At 41.5% G+C, this 25,481-nt stretch overlaps 1 protein-coding gene across 1 annotated transcript; it reads left to right on the top strand.

Annotated features, from left to right (window-relative positions):
* Positions 1-13,066: 13,066 nt before the first annotated feature.
* HSP90B1 (heat shock protein 90 beta family member 1) lies at positions 13,067-23,596 on the top strand. Its single transcript, XM_087766179.1, has 18 exons — positions 13,067-13,239; positions 13,775-13,874; positions 14,551-14,692; positions 14,772-14,888; positions 15,287-15,618; positions 16,445-16,556; positions 17,240-17,356; positions 17,964-18,080; positions 18,830-18,967; positions 19,059-19,136; positions 19,221-19,286; positions 19,549-19,818; positions 20,053-20,298; positions 20,585-20,721; positions 21,116-21,194; positions 21,291-21,446; positions 22,002-22,100; positions 23,337-23,596. Exons 1-18 carry the CDS (start codon positions 13,191-13,193, stop codon positions 23,364-23,366), a joined length of 2,385 nt encoding a protein of 794 aa, XP_087622305.1. The 5' UTR covers positions 13,067-13,190; the 3' UTR covers positions 23,367-23,596.
* Positions 23,597-25,481: the final 1,885 nt, after the last annotated feature.

Below are 25,481 nucleotides of genomic sequence, written 5' to 3'. Positions count from 1 at the left end.
CCATATTTTGTAGAACTTACTGCACAATCGCTAGGTTAATGACAGCAGTCTCACAGAAGCACAGTAGAAATACCATCAGTGATGGTAATCACTGGCAGGTCATTCTGTAGTCAGGGAGGATGTGGGCTTGGCAGACAGTATGACATCCAATTACATCTGCTGACCAAATATAGCAAGGTGAGTTATATACCATAATCAGCATAAAGCAAGAGCACCACAAAGCCAATCAGTCTGTTTGTTCTGGGAACTTCTTATTGATAAGAATTATACACAGAAGAAATATGACATTACAGCCATCCAGTGCGTCACCGTGCCATCTGGCAAGCTCATGGTGTATATCTTGCATGAATCAAAGACTACGAACATTTTTTGACCAGCCAGCCAGGAAACACCATCACTCTTTAAATCAATGATACTTCACCCCACCTGAAGGACCTTGCTTTCTAGTCTACCCTTAGTTTCTAGTGTGTACAATTCAAGAATTTCTCATGGGAATCCATTTTTGGCAAATAACTGAAGGTATCTTCACATCTCCTCTAGATTAACCTTACAAAAACTGGAAGAGATACAAAACTCCTCGTGCATTTCAGAGTTCAGGAAAATTCAGTAACAACATGATAACACATAATAGCACATTAAACTATGACAGATGTCTGTCATTGCACTGTAACATACATCTTTGAGTGACAAAATTATGAAATAAGACCTTAGAGGCTTGATCATGCACATCTGAAATCATCAGGAGTTTTGCCTCTATTTCAGTGGGAACAAGCCATGAGTTAACTGCTATAGGCAATGTTCCCAGAACTGTCAAATGCCTGGCAGCTCTCACTTAATAACAACAATAATAAGGAATTGCTGGGTGCAGATTGAATTTGAAGTCTGGCTTAAGATTTGCCTTTCATGTCCTATCAAGCACTGATATCTTTTGAAAGTCTGGATGCCTATTGATAGGTGTACACTAAAATCTATTTACAGCCTATTAACACACTGTTCTTAAAACACAAGTTACTCAGAAAAATCTAAAGCCATAGACAGACACATTCGCTCTTAAAAACCTACTGCCAATCATTTTAAAGAGTTCATTAGTTTCATACAATTGATAATTTCAGCACATCATCCACTGCATTCTGCTGCTTCTTTAAAACAATGGTATATTTAACATTGCTATTAAAAACTCACAGCAAGAAGCATTCACTTCTTTAAAAGCGTCTAGGTCTTGTAGCTGGAGAACTTCTGAATCATTTAGTACGAAACTATTACAACAGATTTCAGCATGTCTCTCTTGGCTGTTCCTGTCTTTTGGGAGAATGCAAAAGATTCACTCCCCCCTCTCCCCCTTCCCGTAGCTTTAATGAGCCTAACTCAGGCATGACAGCATTTTATCTTACCCAGCACCTTGTCAGATCTAAAGTCTATTTTTCTATCCTAAATTTTATTACTGTCTGCTTTCATTACATAATCATTCCTGCAGGTATTTTCACAACCTGTTACCTGTTGGATATAAGCAAAATGAATAGGGGAAAAATAATTCATGATTATATAAAATTCTCAAAACTTCTTTGTTATATCCAACCCTCCAAATCCGTATCATAGCTCTGGATAAATAACACAAAGGTATAGTGGCTTTATTGTAGCATCCATCAGCATCAGATTGCTGACAATTACCTGTGACTCAAAGAAAACCTGCACAGTTTTTCCATCTGTCATAGCAGTTCTTATACGCTCTAAAAGTCATTTTGCTTTCAGAAGTACTGAGAGTTACAACCGCATGCTGACTTGCTACCTTTCAGACACAACTGAATAAAAGATACCTTACCAAAAAACAAAAAAAATCCCTCGTAAAAAAATCCCTCCCTTTTTTTACAGCTTTTATTCAATACACAGCTATAGTCTAAGCACCATTGTATCCTATAGCTAGGTTTGCACAGCCAACTCGTCACCTAGCCAGGATACTCTCATCCTACCAACACCATTTATCTTAGGAGATGCACCCTTTCTCCTATTAAATATCCCATCCTACTTCACACAGAATATTCAAGAGAGAGACAATCCTGGATTAGATCTGCAGAAGGACTCATATGCTGGCAAGGAAACAATTTTCAACAGCCTCACCACCAAATGAAACACACACTTCTCACAAAGGCAGAAAAAAAAGCTCCTAATACATAAGGATAGCAAGGCAGCTATGGATGAAACACTCGTACACCAAGAGATGGAACAGGGAGCCAAATGAGTTAGCACTTACAATGATTGAGAAAGGCCAGATTAAAAGCACATCAGGAAAGTAGCTGGGCACGTAATCCTGAGTATTCAAACAACAGATATTCTCACTCAGCCCTGTTAAAGCTGTTCCACTTTGCATGCAATAATTAAATCATTTAGCCCAGAAATAGAAAGGATAGTCTAATATTATAGAAAAGACCTGAAAACAAGTTTTGTGACTCGTGTACTCCAGAACCAAGAAACCAAGCCCAGTGTAAAAGAGTAACACACCCTAGAAAAAAAGAGCTTTGTTCTGATCAATGCAGTTTCCTGAATTCACGTCACAATAAGAAGAGAGAGATTTCATACTTGTCTGTATAGCTAGAACATCTAAAAGACAAGACGTTTCACTACCCCCAACTCAAAGCAGAAAATACTATTTCAGAGTCAAAACCCTAGGCACCCAAAGAGGCTCTAACTACCTCAAACAACCTGCAACCTTCACTTCTCTACAAAATCTTTGTTATTGTAGTCATCTATCCCTCCACCCGCCTCAAGCTTCAGCTGCCACTGTTCAAGCTATGCTCTGATATGGCACAGCTGTGTAACCTGGCCCAGGGTCCTGTGAGAAGCCCTATCTGTGCCTCCACCCACACACCTCGCACCCTTTGGCTCCCGAGCTGGACTTAAGCTCAGGCCTGTGCCTTAGGTACAGCTCACTTGGCCAAGGCGACTTCCTGGCGAGACTCAGATCCACCTGGTCAATATGGACTATCGCCATACAAAGTCTAGCAAGGAAAAAAATTGCAGTCTCGTCCTTAAAATACATTTCACGGTCCCAATAAAAGGATCTTCCTTCTTTTTAAATATATTTGGACATACAATCGGTACGTAGGTTTTACATTGATATAAACCTGGATTTCACAAAATTAACTAAAAAATATTCTGCTTTACTCTGAGAAAGCTCAAAGATTTTTTTCTAATTAACATTCTTTTACTATCTATTTTCCAGGTATGTTAGGTTTGACCTAACATATCAGAAACAAAAGCCAGAGATAACAAATAAATTATACTTCCACCTGTTCAGTGAGATCCTGGCACTCGTTTCTGTACAGTCAACAAGGGCTAGAGTTCACAGGCTACTGCAGTTTACTTATGATGTCTCTGACTGGAGGAATAAGGACCGTTTCTCCTGACACAAACAAATGTTGCTGAAAGGTTGTCTATTAACTTTCTCTGGCAATACTGCAAAGAGCCTCTTTCTGGGACACAAGAAGAGAGAAGTCATGACATATTTGCAAGGGGGTGTGAATTTGTATAAACACACACAAAAAAATATTTTCCCTATTAAAAAGTTAGAGAAATAGTTATTTTAAATACATGCATGCACACATATGTGCAAAGAATAGTTGAAATATTTGAGAAATGGCTCTTTCCAGTCTTAATGTCTCTTTATGGGGATGAACATATAAAGGCAATAAGGAGAATACAATGATAAAATATTTCTTAGAAGTAGCACGAACAACAAATGTAACCCAGCCGTTTGCACGTAAAGACCTGGCAGGGGTGATCTCTTGAAAGGACAAGCTCCCTACAGGCCGCCAGGGCGAGCTCTCGCCCAGCAAATCCAGCCCCAGCCCTGCAGCTCTGCCACTTCGGGTCCTTTCCCTCCTCCTGTGCTTTCAGGCAGGGGAGGAGAGAAAAAAAAAACAACACACGTTATTTAAAGCTTAATGCCTTCTCTTCAAAGCTTTTTGTTTCTTCCTGCCTCGGCTCTTGAGCAAAACATGAGTGCCAGCGTGCAGAAATGGTGTTTCCCAAGGATATGCTCAGATCTTGACAGTCAACTTTGTGGACACAGGCTCTACTCCAAAAACTCTTAACATCCACTTGAGCGATAAGAAAGCTGGCTAAGCTCGCAGGAACAAGCTGGAAGCTATACCGACGCGTCTGGGTGACGCTATTCAAATACCGTACACTGCTGCAGCTGCTCTACACTCCCCGAGTCCAGCTTAGCCCTGGTGACCCGCACCAGCCGAAGGTCTGACACCTCCGTATCAACAGTGCTCTGCTGCCAGGGGTCCCCAGTTGCCATCCTCGGGGAGGAAGCAGAAGTGATACTCTTTACACCGCGGGTTTGCTGGGCCCAGTGCGCTGCAGGTGTTGACACGCTCCTCTTCAGTTAACACAGACATGCCCTCTTCCACAAACAAGAGTATTTGACCATTTTAGCTTTTCTCTCCTTCTCTATACTAGCATAGGAGCATGTGCTTAACTTCAAAGATGTGAACCTTTTCCTTGATTTTTAATTGAAACGCGTGCTCTGCCGGAGTTGACCTCCTAAATCCAACCATGCACCACAAGGCAGAAGCTGCTACGAAACCAAAGGGAGCTCGTAGCAGATGCCACCGCTTGTGCACTCGCTGTGGCCAGCCATTTCAAGCCAAGACTTTCTTCAACCATGGAGAATGGCAATTACAGATCAGAATAAGGCTTAACTATTTTAAGAGTGATATTCCCTGTGATATGTTTTTTATTCTTAGCCACAGAAACATGTTGCTGCAGGTGCAGATTTCCAGTCATACTGAAACTTACAGAGGTTTTAGTATTTGAAGGGTCAGGGAGGTTTTTATAATGATAAAAACATGGTTATTTTATCTGTACAAAGATTCTTCTAGTTACAATTTTTCACCTTAACAGGTTTTGCCCTTTATGCTAGGCTCCTTAAAACCCATTCCCTTCTGTCAATTCTTCTATCATGAGAATACAGAGCATTAAATTTCAAGGGACACCTTGCAGACTTCAAAAATATTTGTCGGGGGGAAACCCCACAGATCACTTACTTTTCACTAACAGTGCCAGCTGCAGTGCGATCATCAGTCTCAGGAGGAATGGGATAAAGCTGACTAAAGACCAAATAATACCTGAAGAACAAACACTTTCTTCCAAACTTAGAGCAGAGCAGAAATAAAAATTTAAAATAATGGAAGTATGACACTCCTGTTTGAGTCAGTATTTAACATTTTTTTAAAAGGTTATTACAAATATAAAATGGCAAAAGATACAGATGAACAGTTTTTCCTGATGTGATTCTGATGGTGTTGTGAACAACAGTCTTAATGTTGAAAGAAACATTTACACCAAAAGTGCTTGCTGAAGGAACAACTTAGAACCCAGTCCTTCAGGTGTTTAAACACCAGCTCTGACCATGTGTGTAGTGTGCCCAACACCAGAGAATCTTTCATCAGACTCCTACGACTTGCGTATTAGTATGAGTACTATGTCTCCTGAAAGCGTAGTGTCTGAAAAGTTAGGAATTTCTGACCAAGGTCCTACAAGATGCTTTGGACCTCCTGGAAATTCCCAAACCTTAAATTCACAGAAAGTTATAACTCACCTCTAGGTCCCTCTTCAGACATATGGGACCAAAACTGCTGCCTCCAAAATGCTTCTCCAGCAGTTACCTAGCTTTGAAACCATGTAAGCACTGTCAGCATCTCAGTTTTCATTCTGAAGCTTCCCAAGCACTGAAAGTCTCTTTTCTGGTACGGCAAATGCTTATTGTGTCAAGTAGTTATGAACCTAGCTCATTTCTGACCTTCACAAAACAAACTTCCCTCCATCTTTCATGCCAGAGTGATTTTGGTCCAGAAAGGAAGCCCAGAGCATACTTAGTAAATCAAGTTTCAAAAAAAGGTGGAGACTGCTGCCTTCCTTCAAAAACCAGCTGGTATTCATAGCATTTCTATCCAGTGACTCAGTGATCAAAATATTAATCCAAGCTGAGAGAAACTTCTGTTCAATTTGTTCTCTACTTTAGGGTATTCACCCTCATATTTAGGCATTGGGACAGGCTGCCCAGGGAAGCGGTACAATCACAGTCCCTGGAAGTATTCAAAAAACATGTGGATGTGGTGCTTAGGGACATGGTTTAGAGGTGGACCAGGCAGTTAGGTTAACAGGTTGGACTCGATGCTCTCAGAGGTCCTTTCCAACCTTAACGATTCTGTGATTCTATATCTCTCACCACCCTGAATGGTGATCTAAAAATGGTGGCGAAAAGGAAGAAAAGGTTGAAAACATACAGGTAACTTGCAACATGTTTCATTGCAGTTGTTCCACTTTTTGTGATGAATGATGAAGGACTGATTTGACTGAACATCATAGTGCCCAAGGCTCCCTGTGGATCTGGTTCTGACTGTGTTCTACACCCACTGCTTTCAGGCCCCTAGGCATTCCAATTATTCAAGCTGATGAAGCTTGTATAAAACATATGTAGTTCCTAAGAATGGCCATCTCAGATCAGCCCAGTATCTTGTCTCCAGCAGTAGCCAACTGTGGATGCCCTGGCAAGAACAGAAGACAAGAAGAGAACAAATCAATAGAAGCCCAGACTGTTCCTGTTCATGTTACTTAGCTCACTATTCATCTGCTGACTTAATTGGCTTTTTCATAAGTAAACAAAGAGGATTTGTCCAATATTAATATTGAGACAAAAAAAAAAAGTTTTAAAAATTAAAATAAACCAAAGGGTTTCTCAAGTCTTAAAATGAATGATGCTGTGTCATAGTAGAACTCCTCAGGATCTGGTCTGTGGGGGTACCAATGCTGTTTCATATGCTCTGTTATTTTTCTCCCTATTGTTTCTCAGGAAAATAGGTAAAATAGGTGAAGTGAGAGCACTGATGTTACTGTAACAATTAAAAAGCAACATTCCGATTTAGTGTCATTGTTAAGAGTGATCTGTGCATTGATAAGCAAGTTTTGGTAGTTGCAGAATCTTTTGTCATGCTCAGAGGTTACCAAAGTATGGAGGGTGAGTGTGTATAGATAGATATATAGATATATGAATGACACCTAATAACATGTCACATAACAGATACTGTATCATAATTGTTACAGTTGCACCAAAGCACATTGCTTCTGCCTAAATGATTTCACCCAGCTAGTGATCAGAGGTGAATTCCCACTACCATAATCTCCAAATAGTAACAGGATAAACTTGCCTGTTGCTCCAATCTTTAATCTAAAAATTAATGCAATAAGGAATCCATCTCAGCAGGAAGCACCTGTTTCTGTGCAAGCAGATATTTTCATAGTCCCTCTTATCTTGTAGTCAGTCCTGTTGCACCTCGTAAAATCTTTCCTTCTGCTCCGCATCTGACTGTGCCATCTTCAAAGCCCTCTGTAATACCTATTGCCTATTTTGGTTGAGGTGAAAAAGTCCAGGAGGGATTTAGAGGAGGGGGAGCTGGAAAGGAGGCTCATGCCTAACCGAATCCAGGACTCCTACGCCCCACTGCAGCCCAGCAAGCAGCTCTTTAGACAGCAGCTCAGTGTCATCGTCCATTGCCAGAGTTCAAGGAAGGTGCTGCTTCTCTCAAAACGGTTCCTGTGGCCTGTGATGGGGTCACAGATACATACACTAATAGCTTCATAGAGTAAGGAACGTGCTCACTACAGCTCATGATCTGTGGGCCCACGACGAAATATGTTTCATACCACTCTCTGATGCATATTACTCTCTGGAAAGAGGGTTTACACATTTGCTAACATCATCACATCAGAAAATGATACATCAGACCCTGGCCATCTAACATCATCCACACTACTGATACACTGTGGGAAGAGTCAGATTCATAGCCCCATAGTAAGATTAGCTCTATGGATCCTCGGCAGCTTTCTGGTGAGATTCACTGCTATTCAGTTGCACAAACTGGCAAATTTCAGAAACCCATGAAAACAGGAGCAAAAGTAGGAGGTGAAACTACTGTTGCCAATAGAAATCTACTAAACAGCTGTATCAGGGTAGCTGATGGGCCTACATTTATTGCAAAAAAAAGGTGAAGAAGTTGTCTTGTATCTGAGCATCAGTCAGACACAAACACTCTGGGCTTACTGTTTTCTTTCACGCATGTATAATTCAAAGTACCTCAAGTCTTAACTTCTGCTTTGGCTACCTTTCTCATACAGCACTCTGCTGAGTCCTGGAAACACTGAATGTACCTCTACCTAGCAAGTTATATTAATTATAACTGGGAAAAAAAACAAATTTTCATAAAACAAACCATATTCTTGTTTCTTTGCAAAGAATAAAAGATTCGAAGAAACAGGTCTAAAGATATTTGTACACGAAGCTGTAAAATACTTGGCTGCATAGCCTTTGACAGTACAGGAATGAAAAAGTTAACCTTTTCATTAGGATTCTCAACTCTTAAAAGCAGAGTACAGCTGGAATCCCTCTTTGGCGGAGATTAACAGTTCTGAGACTAAGTAGGTAGGTAGCAGATACAGGATGTATTTCTCCTAACCGGAAAAAGGTTGAAGTAAAAACATGATATTTTGGTCAATAGAAGTTCTTGATAAAAAGAGAGCAGGTAAGAATAATTCATAGCATAGGCATTTAGTAAAGCTGTCACTGTTTACAAACAAAAGTATTTTAATCTTGCGTGTATGTAGTTACTGTTAACATTTTCTAATATTTGGATAATCAGCCTGAAAAGCTAGCTAATGGCAGCATTTTTTTTGTTTCATATTCACACTCAGTCCAAATATTGTAAAGCATCTTAAATAAGTGGATATGTCTTCAGTTTGTCCTATATGTACAATATTTAGTCCCTGAAGCAGACATTGCAGAGGAAGTGAATATTAACTCTCAATGTATTGTTTTATAAAGATACAAATGAAGCTCAAATTACAGAGAATGCAGATAAGTAGTTCTTCATATTTCCAAAGCATCATGCAAGAAAGACGGGACTCTATTTGGTGGTATTATTCTCGAAGAAAATCACTTGCACTTCTTTATCAAAAACAGTATGACAGTAAATGGCTAGTTAGCAGTGACACAAATTACAGCATTTTTATTATCCATGAACAAAAATGGAACTTGCATTAGTTACAGATTTCAATTTAACTGTGTATTAAAAGAGGCGATATTGTGACAATGCAAACTCTTTGTTTAGTTTTATGGCTTCCCTACATTTGCACCTATGTACAATGTCTTCGTCCTATGTAATTTACATCCCAGGCTCAGCCTATCACCATCAAAACCAGGATATCACCTTCTTGTAGCCATAAACCCCTGCTCTTTACCATGCTCTAGTCTGGTGCATCCTGGACCTGATATAAGCTGATTTAACTACAGAGCATTTTGCTGGGCTAGAGAGTTAAATCAGCTCAGGAAAGAGCCTGACATACGCCAAAGCTAGTACAGTGAAAGGAGGACTGTCTCTCTATTACAGATGGAGCCTAGGCAGATGAGCTGGCTAATTGAGCTGGCAAAGTCAAATACCCACAGTCGGGTCGTATGAACTTCTCTCAGTTTATCTCTACAGCTATTTCTGGCAAGGTAATGCTTCTTGCTAGTTACAACTTACAGTTGGAATCATGTGGCATGCTTCAGTGAGCTGACTTGCCCACAGACACATGGATGAGCTGATAAAGTTGCATTCAGAGGACTGGAGAGGGGCTTGCTCTGCTGTTTGCATGGAAGAAGATGCTACCTGTATTCTGTTTCTCTTATCACTACATGCCCCTGAATTTTTAGTTAACAGAGCAAATACAGCACTTAAATACGCTATTTCAATCATGCACACAATCATCAAAGTATATCTAATTGCTTTACAGAACACTTTAACGTAGCTAAGTTGCTGAAGAACTATTACCTCTTAAGAGGTACACCTTTCCTTTGGTATTAAATCCTGAAAGATGATACTCAGGCTTCTTTTGAATGGCAGTAGTAGTCAGTGCAATTAAGATCTTAAAAACTGCATTAACTCTATCCCAGCCGAAACCAGGACACTGCCTTAAGTTTTTTAAGCAGAAATTAAGCTGAAATTAATAAATTTTCAGTGGCAATTCTACTCAGACTTGCTTGAAACATTGACAGCATCATTTGACAATATGTTCATAGTTTTAAAATAGATAAAGCAAAGTATTTTTAGAAGCTTAATATTCAAAGAAGGTATTTTCTTCAATTGCCAACCTCCTTGTAAAGAGATCAAACTTTCTTTGTGAAAGCCTAAGTAGTCAGCTGCTTCATTCTTGCCTATCAGTTTTGTCCTGGGTAATCCAGCTGGGCTTTCATGAAAGCAAACAGTATACGCTACATAAAGCAAGCAATGCCACTAATGACATTACACTTCTTACTAGTCTGACCTCTAAATTCAAAGCACAAAACACAGGTGTATCAGGTTTCATATCTGCTTCAAAAGCAACATTCTACTTCGTATATTCATAAGAGCAAAGTAATCAATAAAATTTGGGTTCCACCAAACTTAATCTAAAATCTCTGTTGGTTTAGCACAGTCAATAACAGAACTGGTTTGCATTCCTACTATTCCAGTTACCAAAGTTCAAAAAGATTGCCACGAAGCATTACATTTTCCCACTGCCAGCAAAATGACTGCTAAAACAGAACTGCCATAAAAACCTGTTAATGCAAGAATTCTACAAGATGGAGATAAATTTACTCTGGCAATCCCTATGTCCCTCAAATGCCTATTCACAGTCATCGAGCGACATATCTCGCTCTGGGAATCATACAGACATAATCAGGAAATCAAATCCTGAAACCGCTTGTAGGCGAGTTATAGAAAAAGACAAACTTTCTCTGCTTAGATTCCTGAATAACTAAATTGTATTTTCAATTAAGTAAGACTACCCTTTGGAAAACAGTTCTCCGAGTTCACACAGGTCTCCACAAAAACCTGACAGTTTTTTACTTACAACCCTGACACTGACCACTCATAGTTATTTTTCACAGGCATTCTCACATACTCTTTGGGAGAGTAACTTTCCTTCTTATGTCTCTTATAATTTGTGATCAGTGAAGCAGCAACTTCTGAAGAACAGCTACTGAAATTGCAAATCATGCAGAAGAGCTTCATGACTATTTGTAAATAGGTCCTGATCGAATCTTGGCTTCATTAAGAAGAACCCAAAGATAAGCATTATTTACTGTAATACAGAGGCTCCTTTCCAATTCTATAAACTTTAATTATCAGTACAGATAAACTTTAATTATCAGTACACACTTTGATTATCAGACAAAAAGGTACAACACTGAGGTTTGAGGAAAAAAAAAAAAACAAAAACCTATCTGGCGCACTGTATAACTAAAGATGATAAGCTGATTTTTTGCCAAGACTTTTAGCTACTGATAGACTAATTTCAGTGTTTGTGAAGTTGTAAACAGAGTGAAGTTTTTTTATTATTTTTTGTATTAAACATCTCAGATCAATAGCTTTCAAATACATTCCTCTCCAAGTTCATCAAATCATTGCTTGCCATGGTTTTTTTTCCCCTTATCTAACATTGAACACGTGTAAGACAAAGCTGGTGACTGGCACATGAAAGCCAGGGCACATCTTTTTCAGGAGAGCTGGGGGGTGGGGGTGGGATAAGATATTTCAAGTAGCTTATTAACATACAAAATAAGTATATTATATTTAATCACTTCTCAGCTTTCACAACTTAAAAACCTTAAGTTGTTAACAGCGATGCACTGCAGAATTTTGCATGCAGTGTGTTTCAGTTTACAAACTGCAATCCCAAATGGACATTGAAAAATGATGGGAACATCCCATCTCCTGAGCACTGGGCCTACCTTTTACTGTTCCACAAATACTAGTTCCTCTTCACACTGGCCTTCCCTGACAGGCACTGGAGGAGCAGTTCACATGTGCGCTCCCCAGTCCCCTCACGCCAGCGGCGCATGGAGGCTGCTGAGGCAGCTGCTGGAGCCCCCACTCCATGGGGGGAAAGAAGGACCGCTAATAGATGAACAACAGCCCCAAGGGTAGGCCAAGGAGTGCTAATAAACTCACTGGAGGATGGTTGCCCTGATGAGCGCTGGAAAGCAGGAAAACATGGAGACCTGCTAAGCACCAAGCTTGCTTTACCTTCCATCGACGCTGACAGTCCCCACAGATGAGGCCGCGGGGAGGCTCGGCTGAAGCCCGCCAGTCTCTCTCACGGCCGTGTGAGGCACTAGACATGTTCGAGGGAACGGAGAGCCAAGGCCTGGGCAACAAGGCAGCGAAGGGGCCATCTCGGGCCTTCAACACCTGCCGGAGGGGGAGGTCCCTGTAATGGCGCCGACCCTCGCCCCACGCAGCTCCCGCGCCACGGCGGCAGGGGGCGCCGTCTGCCCCGCCGGTGGGGACTACAGCTCCCGGCATGCAACGCGGCGCAAGGGCGCATGTGCCCGCCGCCGGCCTGGCACCCCTGCCCGCTGTGGGGGGCGGGATCCCCATCCGGCGGGGCCGACGGGAGGGACCCCTCAGCGCCGCCCGTCTTCTGCCGGCGGCTGCGGCGGCCCGGGCCCGGCGCTGCTCCCGCCGCTCGGCCGCGCCGTTTAGGGTCGCCCTAGCCGTAACTTTTCGCTTCTCTTTGGTACCCGGCCGCCACGACCGGAAGCGCCCGTTGCCATAGCAACCGCCTCCCCGGTAAACATCCCGGGTGCCCCCGGAAGCGGTCGGCGCTGGCCTGGCCTCCCATGTGGGGGTTGTCCTTATCGCTCCTGGACGCGGCCGCAGCCGCTGCGACCCACGTGGCCTCGCCGTTAAACGCTAACGGGTTATCCATTAAAACATAACGAGCGGCCATGCCGGTTAAACCCCTCCGCGGAAACGATTGGCCGAGCGCCCCTCCGCCCGGCCAATCGGCGCCGGCCACGCTCCGACCGCAGGAAACCGCACATGGAAAGCCACGATTGGCGGCGATAGCTGCAGGCCCCTCCCTTCCAGCCTTCCCATTGGCTGTATATTTGGCGTGGTGCGCTCCCATTGGCCAGTCGCGGAGCGGCTCCCCCCACCCGTCGGCGCCCCGGGTTGATAAGGCGGAGGGGGAGGGCCGCGGCCGCTCCAGCGGGCTCAGCGGCGGCGCGGGGTGGGGGCAGCGCCCGGTCGGCGGCAGCAGGCTCGGGAGCGCGGGGCAGGGGCGCCTGGGGCCGTTCTTCTACTGCGACCGCAGCCCACCTCGCCATGAAGCCGGTGTGGGGGCTCGCTCTGGCGTGCACGCTGCTGCTGGCCGGTGAGTGCCCGCGGGCTTCTAGAAGCTTCTGGCAGGTGGGGGCGGGGGGGCGGGGTCTCGGCCAACAGCCACCCCCCCGCCTTTCCTCCCCGTTTAGTTGGGGTAAGGGGGACCGGGGCCGACGAGAAGCGAGGTGGGGCCCTTGGCGCCTGTGGGGTAGGGGGGGGACCCTTCACTCTTTCCCCCGTCCCCGCTTTTCTCCGTGCGGGCGTACCGAGGGGAGGGTGAGAGCGGCGCCCGGCCTCCTACCTTGCTCCCCCCGGGCTGCCGCCGCCGCTCTCCAGGGAGCGGGGCGGCGGGGGAGGGGACGGCGCGTCTAACGCGGCTCATGCGCCGTCACGGGCGGGGGCGGAGGGTGGGCGGGTGGTCCGTCCCCTTCCCCCATCTCCGGTGTCTCCCGTTGGGCTGAAGTTTCTTCGGGGAGGGGGGGTGGAGGGAGGGAACTGAGCCTAAAGCTGTGGGGAGGGGGAAGGGGAGAACTTCGGCACTGTCTAGCGGGGTTCAGGCTGAGATCGTTGGATTCCTTGTTTCCCAGTATCCGTTAGAGCTGATGAGGTGGATGTGGACGGGACCGTGGAAGATGACTTGGGTAAAAGCAGAGAAGGGTCTCGAACAGATGACGAGGTCGTTCAGAGGTTAGTACCTGGGGTTCTGGGTAAGTTACTTCTGAAACATTATGGCTTTCCCTTGCTTTTGAAGGGTCAGTTAGAGCATCAATATTGCCTAAACCCTGAGACACGGTGGGAAACACTATTCAAAAAGGAGATGTAGTCAGCTGGGAGAAATAAAATCCTTCTGAAAAAGAGTGTTTCTTTCTAAATAGAAGGGAGCCTGATTACTTGGATTTAGAAATGTTCGACTTGTTTTTATCCAATATCAATAGTTGTATAAACCCCAATAAGTTAATAAGGCCTTACTCTTGTGTATAACTGCATGTGGTAAATGGTGTCAGTTGAGCGCCTACTGATGAAATGCCTCTATGCCTATGAACCACCTTACCTCCTGTAAGGTATACTGCATGCTGAGGATTACAGTGGTTTTAACATACCTGTATTCTTCCCTGATTTTCTTTTTAGGAAAAAAGCCTTAACTTGCAAGCATGGATTTTCATTCACGTTTTAGGTTAAGGTTATGCAGTTGAGGATAGCTACTCTTGCACATATCTCATTTGATCATGTAACTTTGGGTTGTGTCAGTGATTAAGGATCTTACTATTGTTCTAACTAGACTATTATTGCTGTTGCTAGACAATAAAATTAGGAATACTGTATGAGGACGAGACTACTTGACAAGTTTTCATTGTCCTCACAGGGAGGAAGAAGCTATCCAGCTAGATGGCCTAAATGCATCCCAGATCAAAGAAATCAGAGAAAAATCTGAGAAGTTTGCATTTCAAGCAGAAGTGAACAGAATGATGAAACTTATTATCAATTCTTTATATAAAAATAAAGAGGTTAGTGCCATTATCGGTAGAACATGTTAGAACTGTTTGTGTGTGTTCTGGAATTGCTGACTACTGGTTTCTATTTCAGATTTTCCTGAGGGAACTTATTTCAAATGCTTCGGATGCTTTAGATAAGATACGGTTAATATCCTTAACTGATGAAAATGCTCTTGCTGGTAATGAGGAACTTACGGTCAAAATCAAGGTAAGAAGCATTAGGTACAGTCTCCATCTCTTATGGAGGAGGGGTGGGAGGAATGTAAAAAGAAGATAGTGCATCGTTAAATCTAAATTTTTGGCTTAGTACTGATGCAAATACAAATAAGGACCACATTAGGACCCTTGTAATTAGCTTTATCAGACTAGTCTTCTTTTCATGGTGAAAATAAATTTCTGATTTTTATAAAGAGTAACTGAAGTATTGAAATACTTTGAAGGTAAGTCTTCCTCACTTCTGTAGTTACTGCAAATTCGATTTATTGTAGCCAGGCATGTTTAAATTTTCATAGCTGCTACTCTACTTAACACTTCTCTGTGGCAGTGTATTATGTATTAAGATTCAAAGTGAAGTCAAACTGCATCTTTCTGGTTTTTTTTTTCCAGTGCGATAAAGAGAAGAACATGCTTCATGTTACAGATACGGGTATTGGCATGACAAAAGAGGAGTTAGTCAAAAACCTGGGTACCATTGCAAAGTCTGGTACAAGTGAATTCTTAAACAAGATGACTGAAATGCAGGATGATAGCCAGTCAACATCCGAGTTAATCGGCCAGTTTGGTGTTGGCTTTTATTCTGCTTTCTTAGTAGCAGACAGAGTTATTGTCACATCAAAACACAACAATGATACTCAACATATTTGGGAGTCAGATTCAAATGAATTCTCTGTGGTTGATGACCCAAGAGGAAACACTTTAGGACGTGGCACAACCATAACGTAAGTATTGCGTTTCTTTGGGTTTAAAAGAAAAAAAGTTGTGTGGGTACACTTTCCTCATTGGAATATGTGGGTGCTTTTAGCATTGTGTCTTGTATGTTATTTGATTTTTGTAATACAGCTTTTTTCAGTTTAATAGAAACATATAAATTATTAACTGCATTCAAAATAAATGTGGAATGATAATGTAGTTCACATTCCATTAGATGAACTAAGAAAACCATGAGCATCTTGACAACTGTTGGCAAGTAATTCCAGACAGTTCAGCTGCCTGCAAACTCATTCAGTTCCTCAACACAGCTGTTGCCCATCAAAACCTATATAGGGGCTGTAGAGCTTCCTCTTGGAAACTGGCTGCTGTTTATGTACCAGTGAGACTGGTCTGATGCAAATCTCGAAGTAGAGGTAGTTTGGCAGTCCTATTTTTATCACTTTTATGAGCAGATAAATTTATTTGATATGGGTTTAGAGGCCTTCTTCCTGAAGAAGGCACTTAGTATGAAAAGGTTCATCTCAGTGCTCTAGTTCCAGGTAAAGCCAGGGAGAGTACATTAAGGTCTTGATCAGCATTGATATGATTTGAAGTTTTTGTTTAGACTTCTGGATATTGTGTTCTGCCCCAGTTGTTGAAAACAATTATGTTTCTTCTCATTGGAACAGTTTAGTAGGGATTGTATTTTTGAGATATTTGCAGCTGAACTAATAAAAGCTCACTTGCATAAATTTGAATTGTTATAGCTGCATCAGTAGGAAAATAAATTTCCTCCTGTAAAACTATTTTAAAATATTTGTCAAGTGCTTTGATTGAAGTTTTTTTTTTCTTCAGCCTTGTCTTGAAGGAGGAAGCATCTGATTATCTTGAGCTGGATACTGTTAAAAATCTAGTAAAGAAATACTCACAGTTCATAAACTTCCCCATATATGTGTGGAGCAGCAAGGTAAGTATATTTAACTGAGCGTTGCACAGTATGAGTTTTCATTGTGAAAACTGGCCAGATCTTTCAGGAAGGATGAGGGCATACTATAGAACTTCTACTTGTCTCATTTCTAAAATCCTTCCATTCCTGATTCTCTTCTGGCTAGTATTTTACTAGTTACTTGCTTTCCAAAAGTTAGTGCGTTGCTAAAATCACAAACTTTAGAGGAACTTGGTTTTATTATGACTCAAAGAACTTTACCAAAGGAGCAAGACTGCACTAATTACTAAGAAAGATATTTCTTCCACTGGCTTTAGTAGCTGGAAGCTTTGGTAAGCCCTCAAGCAGGGCTGTGGTTAGGTGTCCTGAAAATAGGGCAGCGTCTTAACGTTTAGGTCTGTTCTGATGGTTTTTTTTGGTGTAGCACTAATTTTAAATCAGCCAAGTCTCTGATTAGCGTTATGTGTAAAGCTATGGAAAAACTTAAATTTGACTACAGTGACCTCCTAGTGTATTGAAAGAAGGCATGTATTCATGAAAAATGCAACTAAACAACCATAGCTACCTATAGAGAAATGCTGGTGACAGACAAATAACACAAGTTAAACTAGTGCTCTGAGAGATTAAGCTGTTCGAGAGAATACTAGAAGATACCTGGTAGGAAGCCAAGCAGTCCAAGTCCCCACTTTAAATTGTCTCTTTAGACGGAGACTGTTGAAGAACCCATTGAAGAGGAGGAAGCAAAGGAGAAAGAAGAAACAGATGATGACGAAGCTGCAGTTGAAGAAGAGGAGGAAGAAAAGAAACCAAAAACTAAGAAGGTAAGCTTTGTCAGACTTGGAGTTTTGTAACTCATGTCAGATAATTCAGAAATTCAGTAGGTAGTCTTCCAGAGGTGCACTTCAGTAGTGTGTGTGTACTTCAAACAGCAATCCTGTTTAGGTGCAGTTAGACATCCTGTCAGGAGAGAAGACTGTAAACAAAACAGACTTGGTTGAAATCAGGCAAATGACTGACAACAGCCTTGTGAGGCAGTGGTCCCAGAACTAATAAATACTTGAGTGAACTGCTTGAAATGGTAGTGGACTGCAGTAATCTGATGTTGTTGAGTAGTTTAAATTGAGCATACTCTGCTGGAAGGCTTTTTTCAGAATGGCAATAGAACGGAAATACTGATACTTGGTGAATGTGTTAAATGTACATAGGACAGACTGTAGTATAGACTTAAGTTTTGTTCCCATGTGTTATACTGATTTGTGTACTTGAATGGGAATATCCAGGCTATTGCATAATTCATTTTGTAAATTAGAAAGAGCATGTGTTTTTTGACATGCTATTTTATGACTTAGCCTCAGTGGAGTGTCTTTAACTGACTTAACCTGAAGGAAAGAATGAGTCTTTATTGTACTGTGGTGTTTACATACCTAGGTTGAAAAGACTGTCTGGGACTGGGAGCTCATGAATGACATAAAACCAATCTGGCAGAGACCATCTAAAGAAGTTGAAGATGATGAATACAAAGCTTTTTACAAAACCTTTTCCAAGGTAAGCTCTGAACCTCAAGATTGTTCCAAAGCAAGAGGCTTACTATAGTATCTCTTGCTGTGTAAAAAAAAAAAAAAAAAAACCTGAGTGTTCATAAGATGGGCTATTTCTGAAGAATTAATTAATTGTTGTCAGTAGATAGACTGAATTGCAGAGAGCCTAGGAGGTATAGCATCTCAATCAGGGGTTGATCTTTTTTCCAGAGAGAAGGTACTGCCACCCGAGTGTTGAGTGGCCAAGGTTTGAGAAGTGTTCCAGCTCATATGGAGCTTACTGATGTGTTTAAATGTTGACAGGGCAATTTTTATTTAGTCTGAGAGAGGTGATGCTTGTGTTGTACATGGTGGAAGAAAGAGGAGGATACGGCTTTTGAGAAACAACATTGTCTTTATGTGTAAATACAGCATAATGTGTTACTTGGGAGTCTCTTAACTGTGCTGTGATGATACTGTGTTGGTTACTGTGCTATTGATAACTTTTTGGTGGTTGGCTTGTAAAAAAAAAAAAAAAACCAAAACAAAAAACCCAGTAGGTCTCAAGGAAGGTTACTTCATGTGAGTAACTTGGCTGAACCTGGAACTTCTGTCTCCATATTCTATCAGATTCTAGAATCTTCCAGATTCTAACAAAGCATGGATAGATAGTTTAATTGTAAAATTGCACTTATTTGGCAAACTCGTGTTATTACTGGAAATGTATTAACTCCCTGATATTTCCCCATGTTAATTAAAAGAATTTTCTCTTCTCAGGAGCACGATGACCCAATGGCTTACATCCACTTCACTGCTGAAGGGGAAGTAACTTTCAAATCTATCTTATTTGTTCCTAATTCTGCTCCACGTGGCCTGTTCGATGAATATGGATCCAAAAAAAGTGATTTCATTAAGGTTAGACAAGCAAGCGTGTGGGTATGGTTTCATGTCTAAAAAAAAAAAAAACACAAATGTAACCTGGCTGCTGTTTTCTCTTGTAATTCAGTTGTATGTTCGAAGAGTGTTCATCACTGATGACTTCCATGACATGATGCCCAAATATCTTAACTTCGTTAAGGGTGTTGTAAGTATAAGTTACACCTGCATTTGATTTTTTTTAATCTTCAGATACTGTTAGTTATACTTAAGAAGTTTCTTCCTCAATTAGGTGGATTCTGATGATCTTCCTTTGAATGTATCTCGTGAAACACTTCAGCAGCATAAATTGTTAAAGGTAAGCTAATTGATCTTAAATTCCTTCACTGTAAACACATGATAGTAGCAAGATTTAGAAGAATAATAGCTTGATTAATTTTACTTTATATAAGGAGTGTGAAATTAAAGTGTAGGAAACACACGCATTGCTGGTTTCAGATTACCTCTGTTCACTTCAGATCAGGGACACTAAGTGTCTTGAATCCATCCTTTGCAGTGGGGTTGAATTGATGGTTCTTCCAAGTGCTTATGGCTACAACTTGCTATTGCTGCTTTTTTAGGTGATCAGAAAGAAACTTGTTCGCAAAACTCTTGATATGATCAAGAAAATTGCAGAAGAAAAATACAATGACACGTTCTGGAAAGAGTTTGGTACTAATGTAAAGCTTGGAGTTATTGAGGATCACTCCAATCGTACACGACTGGCTAAACTTCTTCGCTTCCAGTCTTCTCATCATGAAAGTAACCTTACAAGCCTTGACCAGTATGTGGAAAGAATGAAAGAGAAGCAAGACAAAATCTATTTCATGGCAGGTGCCAGCAGAAAGGAGGTATGTGAGCGTGGAAAAAAGAGGGAAGGGGGGAAAAAGGTATTACAGCTCCTAGTTATAGTACCATAAACATTGTGAACTGTGTATTTGTTGTAAATGCGGAGGCTCCATGCTTGCGTTACTACCGCAGTTCAGTTCTCCTTGTACCAACACTTGTCAAATAGTTGTACAGGTTTTAATAGCTGCTGGTACCCACACAATTAAACTAGTGTCTGATCTGTTTTGTCATCTTAGGCTGAATCCTCACCATTTGTTGAACGCCTTCTGAAAAAGGGCTATGAAGTGATCTATCTGACTGAACCTGTAGATGAATACTGTATTCAGGCTCTGCCAGAGTTTGATGGCAAGAGGTTTCAGAATGTAGCGAAAGAGGGAGTTAAGTTTGAAGAAAGTGAAAAGTCTAAGGAGAGTCGGGAAGCCTTGGAAAAGGAATTTGAACCACTTTTAAACTGGATGAAAGACAAAGCTCTGAAAGACAAGGTAAAATGTTATGCTATATGTAATGCTTATTTGTAAATGCTGTTGTACTTCCTACAACACGCCTTGTGGATCTTTGAGCATAGACTTGATAGTAGCTTCTCTGTCTTTCTATGGATAAATAAACATGATGTTCAATCGCTTTATTTCAGGAAGATAATGAGTTAGAATGTCATCTTAGAGCCTTCAGGAGATACTGAAGTGAGAGGAAATTTCAGAGTTATTTACTGTATTCCCTGTATAAGCTATTTGCTCTGTGAACTAACACTAAGGCTTTTTTTCCCCACAGATTGAAAAAGCTGTGCTATCTCAACGTTTAACCCAGTCTCCATGTGCTCTTGTGGCTAGTCAGTATGGATGGTCTGGTAACATGGAAAGAATCATGAAGGCTCAAGCTTACCAAACTGGGAAGGATATATCTACAAAGTAAGCTTTCCGTTATGTAGCAGCAGACATGAAATGTAATTGATGGCCTCCCTTGCTTGATGCAGGCACACCAAGCTTCCCTCTGGTTCCGATGATCCTTCGTGTAACCAAGTTGCAGTCTCCATCGTAGGCTTGCATTGTTATTTCAAAGCCCAGTCTGTAAAACTGCCTGGTGAGCAAGACTCATCAGTGGCATTTGGTATCTGTCATTTGGTGACAAGAGAAGATGAACTGTCTTAGTAACCTGAATGGTTTTTAGAGTTAAGCTGGTAGTAAAGTGGGGTTGGGGGAGGAATACAGTTGTTACTGTGGCTGTAGTCATTATTCATAGGTTTAAAGATGTAGCTGGGTCCTGTACTTCAGAACTTACTGATGTGACATCTATTCTTTTCAGTTACTATGCCAGCCAAAAGAAGACATTTGAAATTAACCCCAGGCATCCACTGATCAAGGACATGCTGAGGCGAGTCAAGGTAAACAAGTAACAGTAGTGAACTATTGTCTCCTTGGCTGCATACAACCTAGTTAACAGTTCTGCTTGGGTTTTTTTTAATGCTCTTCCACATTAGGAAAATGAAGATGACAAAACCGTTTCAGATCTTGCAGTGGTATTGTTTGAAACTGCAACTTTGAGATCGGGATATATGTTACCAGACACTAAGGAATATGGAGACAGAATAGAAAGGATGCTTCGTTTAAGTTTAAACATTGACCTGGATGCTAAGGTTAGTTTGCCTTCAACTTGGGGCTGATAATTGACTTATTGCTGCTACATCTTAAAAAGCAGATACTTCACAGACTTGCATAAAATGAAATGTATCCAGCTTCCTAGGCTTAAGTGGGCCACCAGGAGCCCAATTCAAGTACCTGGGTGGGAAACTGATGAGTCTGTATGTCATGGTCATGTCCTCCCTTCCACTCCTCTTTCCAATTGCTTGGGATTCTGCTCTTTGATCATGCTTTTCAAGTATTGTCCTGTCCGTAACTAAGTGGTGGTTCTATGGGAGTAAATTAGGGGCCAAGGGCACATGTGCCCATCTCATTAATGAAGAAATTCTTAAGTGGGTGTAAGTAATAGGGGTTCTCATAACGCTGTGCAAGAACTTGTGCTGGGTATCTTGCCAGAGGTCAATGCTAAACAGAACTTGCTTTCTCCTTCAGGTAGCTTGGGGCAAATGTTAGGAACTGATAGTGAGTACTTCCATAGCCTGTATTTACGTAGTCCACAATTAGTAAACATCCTAAGCAAGGAAAGCAAATCGCTTCTGACCTTCCTACAGGTGGAGGAGGAACCTGAAGAGCCTGAAGATGCAGCTGAGGAGGCAGAGCAAGATGAAGAGGAGGTGGATGCTGATGCTGAAGACAGTGAAACACAGAAGGTAAGGTCTCAAGTTTGACTCTTTTCTTACCAGTATTTATGTGCCGTTTTGTCTGTGGTGCTTCCTGGCCAGCAAACCTGTTCACTTGTACTTTTGTGATGGTAGTTTTCAGTGTGAGGTTTTCCAAGCTTTTCTTGGAGGGGGGAAAAAAAACTGCAGCATAAGTGACATTTCATTCCCTATAAAACTATATTGTAAGAAGAAAGCACTTAGATATGTTCAAAGTTGGAGATAAATTAAGCTTAAGAGATTGTAACAGAGTGCCCTATGGAAAGAAAACAGGAGCAAATCCTCTATGGTTGACTTAATGTTATCTGTTGGATTTCCACAGCTTGTGGGCAATAACATGAACAAATGGGGAGTATGGTTTCAAATGCTTACAGTGCAGACTTAAAACAACACTACCTCTAAACAGTTCAACTGTTGCGTGAAGCCAGCCTTTCTAAACAGTTCAACTGTTGCGTGAAGCCAGCCTTCACTTAGCTAATGTCTGCAGTTTTAATGATGTCTTGATGGATATGCTGAACTCTTCCAATACCACGGTTTCCTGATAACACTAACTTTGAAAGTTATCATGAGGTCCCAACTGGACCTGCTGTCTCGGGTTGTTTTGGAGGAGTCCTGCAAGATAATGTCTTCTGACTAGCACAAATACATAGCTTTTAGAGATGCACTTGCCTACTGTTAAATGTCAGATTACCTAAGAATATATTCGAGGAACAACGCTTATTGTGCTATAGCTACTTAATTTTGACGCCATTATTATTGTATTTACACAGCAATATAACCTGCAATGACAGTAATATATTACAAAGGAGCGAAGTTACGTTCTACTTGTTGGATTAGCACACTTGCAGATCGAGGTTTCTGACTACTGACTGGAAAGTGATGTGCTTCCCAGTGCTGCAGTCAAGTAGAATAGGGCTATTAACAGCACTAATACTGTGCCTGAAAGATAGCTTAGAAGGTATTAAAGATGAAATGGTACACTAACTAGATTTACTGCTAACATTTGAGCAGACTGAAGCTTTTTTTTTTTACTCTTACTAGCAAAGACTTAACATGCCATCATTTGAACAGAAGTTTCACTTTAATACCTCCTTAAAAAGTTGTATTATTTCTGTTAGTGTTTTGGAAAGCATCAACAGTACTTGGGTTCAGTTCTCCTGGGACAGCTCTTGTGACCTTTTCTACTTTCAAAAAGCAAGATTCTGATTCTCTCTTTTGTCTCCACAGGAATCCACAGATGTGAAAGATGAACTGTAAGCTGCACTCAACTACCGTCCTGCATTGGGGGGTTAAGAGGGAATGTGAATTAGACTGTTCTGTTTTTTTCCACTGTAAAATGTTGAGGGATGGTAGGGGGTTTAAGGGTAAAGGAGAATTTTTTTAAGTTCACTTTTCTAAAAACATTCCTCATGAATGTAAATTTGTATTATTTAACTGACTTGGTGTAAAATCTTGTCATGTACAAAATAAAATGTTCCCAAACACCACTAACTCTAAATTTTACATAGTAAGCTTATTGTATGGGCTAGCACAAGGAAACAAAGGGAGTGTCTCGAGTGCTCAGGCCCTTTGTACAAGAGGCAGTTTCCAGTCCTTGTGCCTTTCCACACTGGTACAGCCACACTTAGCCGTGTACTGTATGCCTGTGCTTGGGTTTTGTGTTAACAAACCTGCTGCACTGTTTAGCCAACATATACCTGGTATCTGAGAGCTGTACTGAACTTGCTAGTTGAAATAAGTATTCAAGAAGTTACGTATCTACTGACATCTTAAGAAAGATGAGATGGGGTATTTAAAAATAGCATTGGCACTGAAGTCCTGCACTGGGCTATATGTGACTTGACTCCACTGTCTAGAGTAGGTAGGTACAGTGGTAGCTGTTACAGCTGAGATGGGGGTGTGGAAAATTCCTTTCACTAAAGTTGTGAACAACAACAACCAGAAGTGGCTTACTGCCTGTGAGCTTATACCAGCCTCCATGGTATTTGGCAACCCTGCCTTTAACTTGTGTACTACAGCAGTCCTGCTTTCTACAGCTTTTTAAAGGTGGAAGCTCTTGTGTGTTACAGTTACTCCTTAGTGCTGTTGTTACTAAACTTGTTCACTCTTCTGTCTCTTTAGTATGGTAAAGCACTGTAAATGCTGAATCTAACTCAAGCTACATCTTTTGACACCAAATGTGATGTAGACAGGTTGAACTGGAGGCACCACTTTCTCTTCTATTCATTATATTGGCTCTATGTGGTGGTTGGATGAAGCACTACATTTTCTCACTGGTGCCTCTACTTTGAAATATCTTTGTGGGGTTGGCAGAAAGTGTTTACACTGAAGGGTTTTTTTGCCTTCCTCTGTGGAAGAAGTACATAGGAGTAGGAGTTCCATACAGTGACTCTGCTTAAGAATCACTCTTCTGTTTTGTTAACAGAATTTTTGTGAAGTTTGAGGTTTTGCAATCTGAAGCAAAATGAACTGTTTCTATTTAGGCGGGGGCACTAAACACTGACCTGAAGAACTTGCCTTCTGTTTACTTTTACTAGGCTTCTGTGTTGCCCAAATACGGTTTCCATGCAATAAATAAAGTGCCATGTATCGGCGTGGTTATTGAGTTAGGGGTTTATACAGAGATGTTGGCTTTATTGCAGTATGCTGCTTGAGACTTGAGGGAATGGGAGCTTAGTTTTGTTTTTTTGAGGGAGTTTGGGGTGGTTGTGGTTTTTGCTCACTGTAGCAGTATCATCTTAGATGCGCTGTACGAGCCTTTTATTAGAACATGCTGAGTAGTTCAGCAGCTAGCAATATCGGCCTTAACAGCAGTCCTTTGTTAGCAGTTACCGAAGCGGGCAGATGCACTGCTTCTTCTTAAGGCATGGTCCTCTTGCTATAGCAGTGCAACTTTTGTCTTCTGTGCTCTGTAGTAATCAACTGCTGCCGGGGTTTTGATTTAATACTTCCTAAAATACCACTTCTAGCGATACACTTCTGTTTCATCAGTACGCACCCCTCTATATCTTTGTTTGACCCGCCTGAGTAGCAAACGTGGTTCAGGCTTACTGTATGGTTGGTTAAGAGGGCTTCTGCAGCTAACAAACCGGAGTACTGCAAGCATAGGGATGCTTGCTACAGTATTCTTAATCTGTTAATTACTTGTAGACTTAAGTGACCTTTGCTCTGTTACCCAGATGAAGTTCTTAATACCTTGATTGGTTTTGGGATGACATACCTGATTCGATTTCAGAAATAATAAAGAGCACACTTGAGTCATGCTTTGAGCTGCTTCATCTTCCTCAGCTGAGGAACATGTGCAACATAGCTGTGGTCCAGCTGCTTTCTCTACCCTGGAGTGGCAACTATTTGCTATTAATAAGCACAAAA

The sequence above is a fragment of the Nipponia nippon genome, unplaced genomic scaffold, assembly GCF_047370975.1.
Source record: "Nipponia nippon isolate SJK-2023a ecotype South Korea unplaced genomic scaffold, ASM4737097v1 scaffold_3, whole genome shotgun sequence".
Lineage (NCBI taxonomy): Eukaryota > Metazoa > Chordata > Aves > Pelecaniformes > Threskiornithidae > Nipponia > Nipponia nippon.
Note: the sequence above shows the minus strand (reverse complement) of the source record. Positions and strands in the feature narration are given on the sequence as shown.